Source organism: Propithecus coquereli, unplaced genomic scaffold, assembly GCF_000956105.1.
Source record: "Propithecus coquereli isolate 6110/MARCELLA unplaced genomic scaffold, Pcoq_1.0 Scaffold86, whole genome shotgun sequence".
Lineage (NCBI taxonomy): Eukaryota > Metazoa > Chordata > Mammalia > Primates > Indriidae > Propithecus > Propithecus coquereli.
Window position 1 is genome coordinate 1,247,425 of NW_012154840.1, and position 8,481 is coordinate 1,255,905.

Here is an 8,481-nt window from a genome sequence, read left to right on the forward strand (position 1 = left end):
AAAGTGAATAGGGAAGAAAAACTAAATGAAGAGTTATTTCCCCAAACATATAAAAACTAGACTGTTAGACACATTTAAGATTTTTCTCGTATATATATTTTTATTTCAAAGTATAACAGGGTACAAATAGTTTTGTTTATAAGGATCACTTTTGTAATGTTTGTTTGAGTCAGGGTTATAACTGTGCTTGTCACCCAGATGGTGTTCGTTGAGCTTCTTTGTACCTGGCTATCTAAGTCTCTAGTAAGACCAGGGAAATTTTCCTCAATTATTCTCTCAAATAGGTTTTCCAGCCTATGGGTTTTCTTCTTCACCCTCAGGGATGCTTATGATTCTTGTATTTGGCCATTTTGTACAATCCCATATTTCTCGTAGGCTTTGTTCATCCCTCTTAATTCTCTGTTCCTTATTTTTGTCTGACTGAATTAATTCGAAAGAGTTGTCTTCAAGCTCTAATATTCTTTCTTCTGCCTGATCTAGCCTATTCTTAAAACTTTCCCCTTTGTTTTGTATCTCCTTAAAGGAATTTTTCATTTCGAGTAGTTCCATTTTTTTAAAAATTTTTCGATCTATTTAGTCAATTTTTCATTCATTTCCTGAATTGTTTTTCTGGTTTCTTTGAGTTGGTTTCCCATTTTCTCTTGGATTTCATTGAGCTTCCTTACAATCCATATTTGGAATTCTTCATCTGTCATTTCAATATTTTTGTTTTGGTTGGTATCCATTGCTAGAGAGCTGGTGTTCCCTTTTTTTGGTGTCCTTTTGCTCTGATTTTTCATACTTCCAGAGTTCTTCTGCTAATTCCTTCTCATTTGGAGCAGCTGTTCCTTCTAATTTGGGGATTTTCTTTTTTGTAGATGGGGCTTTTTGTCCCCTCTCACTTATATGGGTGTGTTTGTAGCATACATTTGGTAAGAACCTTTAACTTTGCTTGTGGGAATTTGATGGTGCTCTAGTTTCTGGATGGATGCCTTGGTCATAGATACCCTGAGTGTGGTTGTTTTCTCTTAGTGTAGTCGTTTGTAGGCTGTACCCATGGGGAGCTATTTGACTGGGAAAATTCCCTGTCTCTCTTTGATGAGGGAGGACGGAGGTCTTTGAAATCCTTTCTCTTTCCCCAACCTCGTGGTCTCCTTAACAGTGTGAATTGAATTGGCATGCCAAGTTTAATCTCTGAGACAGTAGGTAGTGCTTATGGGTGAGAATTAGCCATACCATGTACCATGGAGTCAGTAGGTGCTGTAAAGAGTTGTGCAGATTGACCTCCCTGTCAATAGGTGGTGCTCGCTTGAAGGCACAAGATGTGGTGTTGTTTTAGGGACTTGTGACCAGCTGTGTTCCCTCAGGATAAGCACTCAAATGCCCTAGGTTGGGTGGAGCCCTAGAACGTCCAGTTGAGTCCCTATTCTCTGCCATAGCACAGACAGGTTATGGAGTGAGTCTAGGCCAGACTAGTTTGGATGAACCAGCCCCGAGGTTCCACAAAAGCCAGCAATGTAGCTGTTTCGGCAGGCCTCAAAGGTCCGCTCCCAGCTTCTGGGGAAAGCCACCATGGAGGGGCTGCCCCACTCAACCAGAAAGCCTGCTTGTGGAGATGATGCCATCTGAGATTTACAATCTGACTGTCAAGAGTGGATTTCACTCTTCTCCCCACTCCCCTCCTCCATGGTCTCCCTCCACCATCTGCCTTTAGGCAGGAGCTTAAACTAGCTAAACTCCCCCACTATTGTACTGGGGTACTCCCCCCCTCCCAGAATCCTGTCCTGTACTGAGAGCACAGCCTTCCTGTGGGACGAAGTATGCTCCATGAGTATGCCACAGCTGGGACTTACACTGCACTCCCCTCTCAGTTGTGCCCACACAGGCTTCCTCACCTCCTGAGATTAGTTCACAAATCTACCCTCCATGCCCCCGAGCAACATCGTTGAGTCCTGGGGGTATGGGATATGGCCTGCAGGCCTGTCCCCAGGTCTCCGAAGATCAATCCCTGACCATGCCAGGGAGCAGTGTCCTTGTCCCGAGTTACCTATGGGGTGTTCCAGCAGGTTTGATGTCCCTCCACTTCAGGGTATGCCCTGCTATGATACAGCCACCAGGCACGCAACACCTGGGAGGGTCAGTGAGTAGGGAGTTCACAGTCCGAGCACCATTAGTCTGCTACAGGACTTTAAGAGGGAACGGTTTGAGCCCCACTGTCTGTAGAAGCTTCGATGATCACTCAGTTGTCTCTCTCAGCAGTTGTGGGTCGGGGAGGGGAGGAGGAGTAAACGAGTCTGTATGGAAGAAAGCTAGCACTCTGGTCATTTCTATCCCCCTCTCCGCAAGGCAGCCCTCCTAGAATGTCCTGGCTCTGGGGTCACACAGATCTCCTGGAACCCACTGGACCCCTGTGGCTCCTGCTGTCTGGGCCAGAGTTGGAAAATGTTTGCATGGGAACAAGCAAGCTGAAAACTGAGAGGCTTAAGCCTCCTGGGAAGGACAAAGGCACGTCGTGGGCTGTGGAACAATATGGCACCTGCCATCTTGGTTCGGGTCTGTGGTTATGGGAAGCACTTCAAGGGGGCTGGGAGCCTGGTAGTTTGTCCACAAGAAGCTTCCAGTTCTCTGGCTGCAGTAGCTTTTGGGCTCATGGGGGTAGAAGCAGCTCAGAAGCTCGCTGACTGTCAAAGATGTGAGGGTGGGAGAAACAAACTGCTCCACCTACCCTTTCGACTGGACTCCAAGCCTCTAAGGGCTTGATCTCCACCGATATCTTGCTCCTCCTTATTCTGCTGTGCAGCTTCTTCCCGTGGAGTCCTCCAAAGGTTCTGGCACCCTTCCCTCAGAATTATAACTGATCTATGTTTATCTGTTTGTTTTTTTCTCTTTCATCTAAAACCTTTCCTTCCTACTGAAGTACTCTGGCAGTTGGAGTCTCTAGTTAGCCATCTTCCCACTCCCTATTGATTTTTCATATATTAAACCATATTAATAAGAAAAGATGTACAAAGTCATCTTTAAATAGATTTCATATTTTTCTGGATTGCTCCAATAAAGAAAACGGGTCTCAGTTGAGAAATGAGCCTTCTTTTAGTCAAATCTCACTTCTACCACCTTCCTAAGATTTTCAGTTAATATAATTCATTCTTTACTTAGGAGCCTACTATATCACTAAGTCAGTGGTTTCCAGACTATGCCCTGCCCCTTTTGGGGGATCCACAGGGGTATTTCAGGAATTCTGAGTAGAGCCTTCTGCATTCAACCAGACATATTTATTTTTTATTTCATGTATTCTATATAACTTTTTATTTGTAGAAAAATTTTCACTGCTTAGAAAGAAATCACTGACCTAATTCATTGTCACGTGCATCCATCTTGGACCATATCAAGGATATCAGATATCATAAATATTTTAAGGTTATTGTTATTCAAACTTTCTTCTAACACTTAGTCCTATGTTATGGACCCTGAATATGTTCACAGAAAGTTCTAACATGTTCAGCTATTTGTAGTTTGTGAAGACTAGTTAGTATGCTTTTATAAATATTTTCATTAGAATATAGATTTTATTTTATGTGCATCTTTAATGAAAGATTAAGTAGATTATCCTTTGTTATTTTAAGATCAAATAACTTAAAATAGACTTCCACAGATATATTTTATATTGGTTATGTGAGAAATAGTAAACATACTTGATTACTTTAAAATAATTAATGCCTTTATTTTTCCAAATTTATACCTTTACTTTTGCCTCTGATCATGCTGCACATTGCATACTCATGTGCTGCCTTCTCTCATTTTTCCCTTCCTTGAATTGCCAAATTTTCAGAAGAAATAACCCATACTTTCTGCCTCTGTTTTCTTTCCATCCACACTTTCCTTTATCCTTTATAGTTTGGCTTCTGCCCCAATCACTCTTCAAAAGCTGTTCTCCCTAGAATCACCAGCACTCTTCAGTGACCAACCAGTGTCCTTTTCTTAGTCCTTATCTTCTTGATCTCTATATAATTGCATACTGTTGACTACCTTCTCTATGAACTCTTCTTCCAGGCTTCTGTACTCTTCCAATTCTCCTATATCTGTTTCTCCTATATTTGTTTCTTTTCTTCGGCCCTACTTACTCTCTATTTGCAAAGTTTCCTGATGCTTTTTGTTTTTTGTTTGTTCATTTTTGTCTTCTACATGTAAAGGAATCTTATGACTACATCAGTGATGACTCTCAAAATGTATATACATAGCTCAAATATCTCTTTATTTTACTGGTTTCACTTCTAAGTGCTTCCTAAAAAAAAAAATCTTTGGGTACTTATCATCTTTGCATCTGAAGCTTGCTTCTTTTTCTTGGATCACTATTTTAGTGGGCACCACCATCTTCCTAACCTCCCAACTTAAAATCTCACAGTGTTCTTTGACTCTCCATTTACCCCTCATATCCAGTCAGTTGCCAAGTTTTATGAATTCTACAACTCTTTAATAGCACTTAAATCTCTTGTCTAAAGTTTCTATTGCTATCACCTTAGTCTCTAGCCTAAGTCAGCTTGGACTGCCATAATAAATTATGGTAGACTGGGTAGCTTAAACAACAGACATTTATTTTCTCACAGTTCTGGAAGCTTAAAGTTCAAGATTAAGGTGCCATGCGAGTTGGTGTCTGAGAGTTTTTTTTCCCTGGCTTATAGATGGACACCTTTTTACTGTGTTCTCACATGGCCTTTTCACTCTGCACAGAGATAGAAAGAGAGATAGAGATCTGGTATTTCTTCCTATAAGGACACCAGTCCTATTGGATTATGACCTTATCCTTATGACCTCATTATCCCTAATTACCTCCTTAAAGGCCCTGGTTTCCAAATGTAGTCACATGCGAGTTACAGCTTCAACATACGAATTTAGACAGTACATAGTTCAGTCCATAACACCTAGACTATTAGATTAATCATGTTATTGTAGTCACCCACAACCTTAGTCTTTCCTCCTTTTAATCCCTCCAGTTCACTCCTATTTTCTTCCTATTTCACTGGTTGGTCCTTCTTAATTATCTTTGCTGATTTTTCTTTATGTTTAAATTTTGAAGCATCTCAGGTCTCAGTCCTCAGCTATCTTTTCTCTCTTTACTTACTCTCTCAGTGAGCTCTCCCAGTTCTTATGACCTTAAATAGCATCTCTTTATTGAAAATTTTCAAAATTATATGTCCAGCTTAATCTTCTCCCCTGAGCTGCAGACTGGTATATCTACCTGATTTTTATTTTTTTTTTTCTTTTTTAAAAATGTCTTTCCTTGGATCTCTATTAGCATCTAAAACTAGAGTCTTGATTATTCCAGCACCCTGCTCAAACTTACTCCTCCTTCAGTATTCTCTAACTTAGCAAAATATCTCTACCATTCACCAAGTTTCTCAGGCCATAAAACCGAGGAGTCAACCTTTAACAATATTAGCTGTGCTTATCACTTGACATCTAATCTGTCAGCAAGTCTCATCAGTTCAACCTTCAAAATTAAAAGATAATTCTTACAGCTCCTCTAGAAGGAAATATTCCAAATCTAATTACTTCTCATCACCTCTGTTGGTACATCCCTCAACATATCTTACCCAGACTACTGCACTGGACTCCCAACTACTCTCTGCCTCCAGTCTTTCCCCCTCTATAATCTATTTTCTCTTTTTTGTCATGAAATCCTGCCATTGGATATAATCTGTTTTCTATACAGCAACCATAGTGCTCTTCTAAAAATGTAAATTCCCGTTTTATTCCAGCTTAAAACTCTACACTGGCAGTCATCGCCTACCACTTTCTGTTTTTCTGTTCCACTTTGGTTATGCTGACTTTCTTCCTATTTCTTCTGCTGGATATTAACTTTCCTCAGATCTCATTTAATTCAGTTCTTTCTTCAAATAATACCTCTGCAGAGAAGTCATCCCTATCTAAAATATTCCTTATATTCACATACTCACACTCTTTTTTGCCCTCTTTTCTTTTTCTTTGTAGCATGTCTCACTATGTGAAATTTTATTATTTTTTTATTCACTTCATTATCTGTTAAGCCATCCCTTCTAAAATATAAATCCCAAGAGCAAGGACGTTTTCTCGTTCAACACCATATTCCAAACTCCTAGCAATACCTGGCCCACAGTAGTTAATCAGTTAATATTTATTGAATGCATGAGTAAAATTGTTTGGATTCATGTTCCCAGATAATTCTTCCTAAAGTTCAGCCCTTAAAATTTCTGTCCAGCTACCTCATCACCCATTATTCTACCCCTACAATCCACACCCCCATATAAAAATCAGTCAGACAAAAAATGTTAGTATCTTCCATTTCAAACAAATTTAATTTCTTATTCCAGCACCTCCATGATTTTATCCCATCTGTTTTGGGTAACTATACACTGTTTTTGAGCATAAATAACCATCTTATCAATGTCAAAGCTTAACTTTTAAAAATCATTCATTTTGCTTTAGATCACTCTCTTGATGGACCTCTTACAAATGGTGATGGCAGAGAGCCCCGGACAGGAATCAAGAGAAAATTACTTAATGCTTCAGAAGAAGATGAAAGCATGGGAGGAGAAGAGAAAGAGGAAAAAGAAACAAAAGAGAAATCACATTTATCCTCCTCAGAGAGTGGAGAGTTAGGATCCAGTTTAAGTTCTGAAAGTACCTGTGGGTCTGATTCTGACTCTGAATCAACTTCCAGAACAGATCAAGACTACGTAGATGGAGACCATGACTATAGTAAATTCATACAAGCCAGACCTAAAAGAAAACTCAGAAAGCAACATGCCAATGGAAAAAGAAACTGGAAGACAAGAGGCACAGGAGGAAGAGGCAGATGGGGAAGATGGGGTAGATGGAGTAGAGGAGGCAGAGGAAGAGGTGGCAGGGGACGAGGGGGTCGAGGAAGAGGTGGAAGTGGCACTAGGGGAAGAGGGAGAGGGAGAGGTGGAAGAGGTGCTTCTAGAGGAGCCACCAGAGCCAAGCGAGCACGTATGGCAGAAGATGAATTTGACACCATGTTTTCGGGACGATTCAGTAGACTGCCTCGAATTAAAACAAGAAACCAAGGCAGGAGGACTGTTTTATATAATGATGATTCTGATAATGACAATTTTGTGTCCACTGAGGATCCTCTGAATCTTGGTACATCCAGATCAGGCAGAGTGCGTAAAATGACAGAAAAAGCCAGGGTTAGCCATCTCATGGGATGGAATTATTAACAGTTAATAAATTTAGAATAATTTAAAAAATTCAAAGGCCTTCTACTGCAGGGAATTTACCAGGAAATCTACAAAGCAAATTGTGTGGGGACTTCTGCTTCCTTTCACATTGGTGCTTTTCCATTTATGCCAGTATACATTTGTTTCAAGACTTTTGATCTCCACACTTCATTTGTTCTAACAAGCCTTACTCATTAGGCCTTAAATTAAAAGAAATTCTGCCCCCCCACACACACACGTGTGCGTATGCGTGCGTGTGTGTACATGCACGCGCACACACACACTACAGATTTACTACATTAAAGGAGCATTCAGCTTCTTAAGAGTTGCATGACATTTTTATCTCAGTAGAATATCCCTCTTTTGCTTTTGTATCACAGAAGTTTAGCACCTTCTTATAGAGTTTTATATAGTTTGTTTTTGCCATTTTGATTCCTATACCCAGTAATAATTTTTGCACAATACACCAATCCTAAAGGCAGCTATTAAATGTTTACAGTTTCTATATTGTAAGAACGATCTGGATTATTTTACTTTTCCCAGGCCAAACTTTCATGAATTGTACTGAACTGAAGTATATATTTATACTACAGTTTTTTTGGGGGGTGGGGGGATCTTGATATGCTTTTCATTGATTTGCTTAATTCACGTTAAAGGTGAGAAAGGGTTGGTGCCTTGTAAATATGTAGCAAATCTTTGTGGTATGTCCTGATGTGTGCATTAACTTTATTAAAAAAGAATACTTGAGGTATCAATCTAGACAAGGTGCCAAATGCAAAAGTTTCTTGCATCCATTTTCTTTTTCCTTTTATATTTTCTTGCATTAATAGGAATTGTGTAGCTTAAAGAATAACTTAAACATTTGAAAAATCCTCATCCACAAAGAATAACTTCTTTGAACAGTAGCTCAGCTACCTCTTAACTACAACTACTGGAAACGTTAAGGAAAATAGATGCTGTTATTCATTACTGACTAAGGAGAAATAGAACAATCTTAGTAGGAATGAATACTCATAAACTGAGAGGTTAAAAATCATATTGGCTCTCAATAGTTGTAATTAACAAATTTTCATAAGTATAGTATGCTCTACCTTAGGCTTTCTTAGAACATATTTGTCTAAGTAGACTTGGGCTACTGCTTATATTTCTGCCACCACTTACTATTCAACAGCTGTGAGTTACTGATTTCATTTGAATCTTAAAATTTAACAAAGCACCTAGATTAAGTTGGAATGTGTTGGCTAGCTAGTATTTTGAGTCAAGCTTAGTAGCTTCTTCTCATATC

The 8,481-nt window shown here is 39.5% G+C and overlaps 1 protein-coding gene across 1 annotated transcript in view; it reads left to right on the top strand.

Annotated features, from left to right (window-relative positions):
- Nucleotides 1-7,232, top strand: part of BRWD3 (bromodomain and WD repeat domain containing 3) — a 148,316-nt gene extending 141,084 nt beyond the window's left edge. Inside the window, 2 exon segments of the mRNA XM_012664071.1 lie at nucleotides 6,327-6,357; nucleotides 6,442-7,232. Of these exon segments, the coding sequence (XP_012519525.1) occupies nucleotides 6,327-6,357; nucleotides 6,442-7,196 (786 nt within the window). The 3' untranslated portion in view covers nucleotides 7,197-7,232.
- The last annotated feature ends 1,249 nt before the right edge of the window (nucleotides 7,233-8,481 follow it).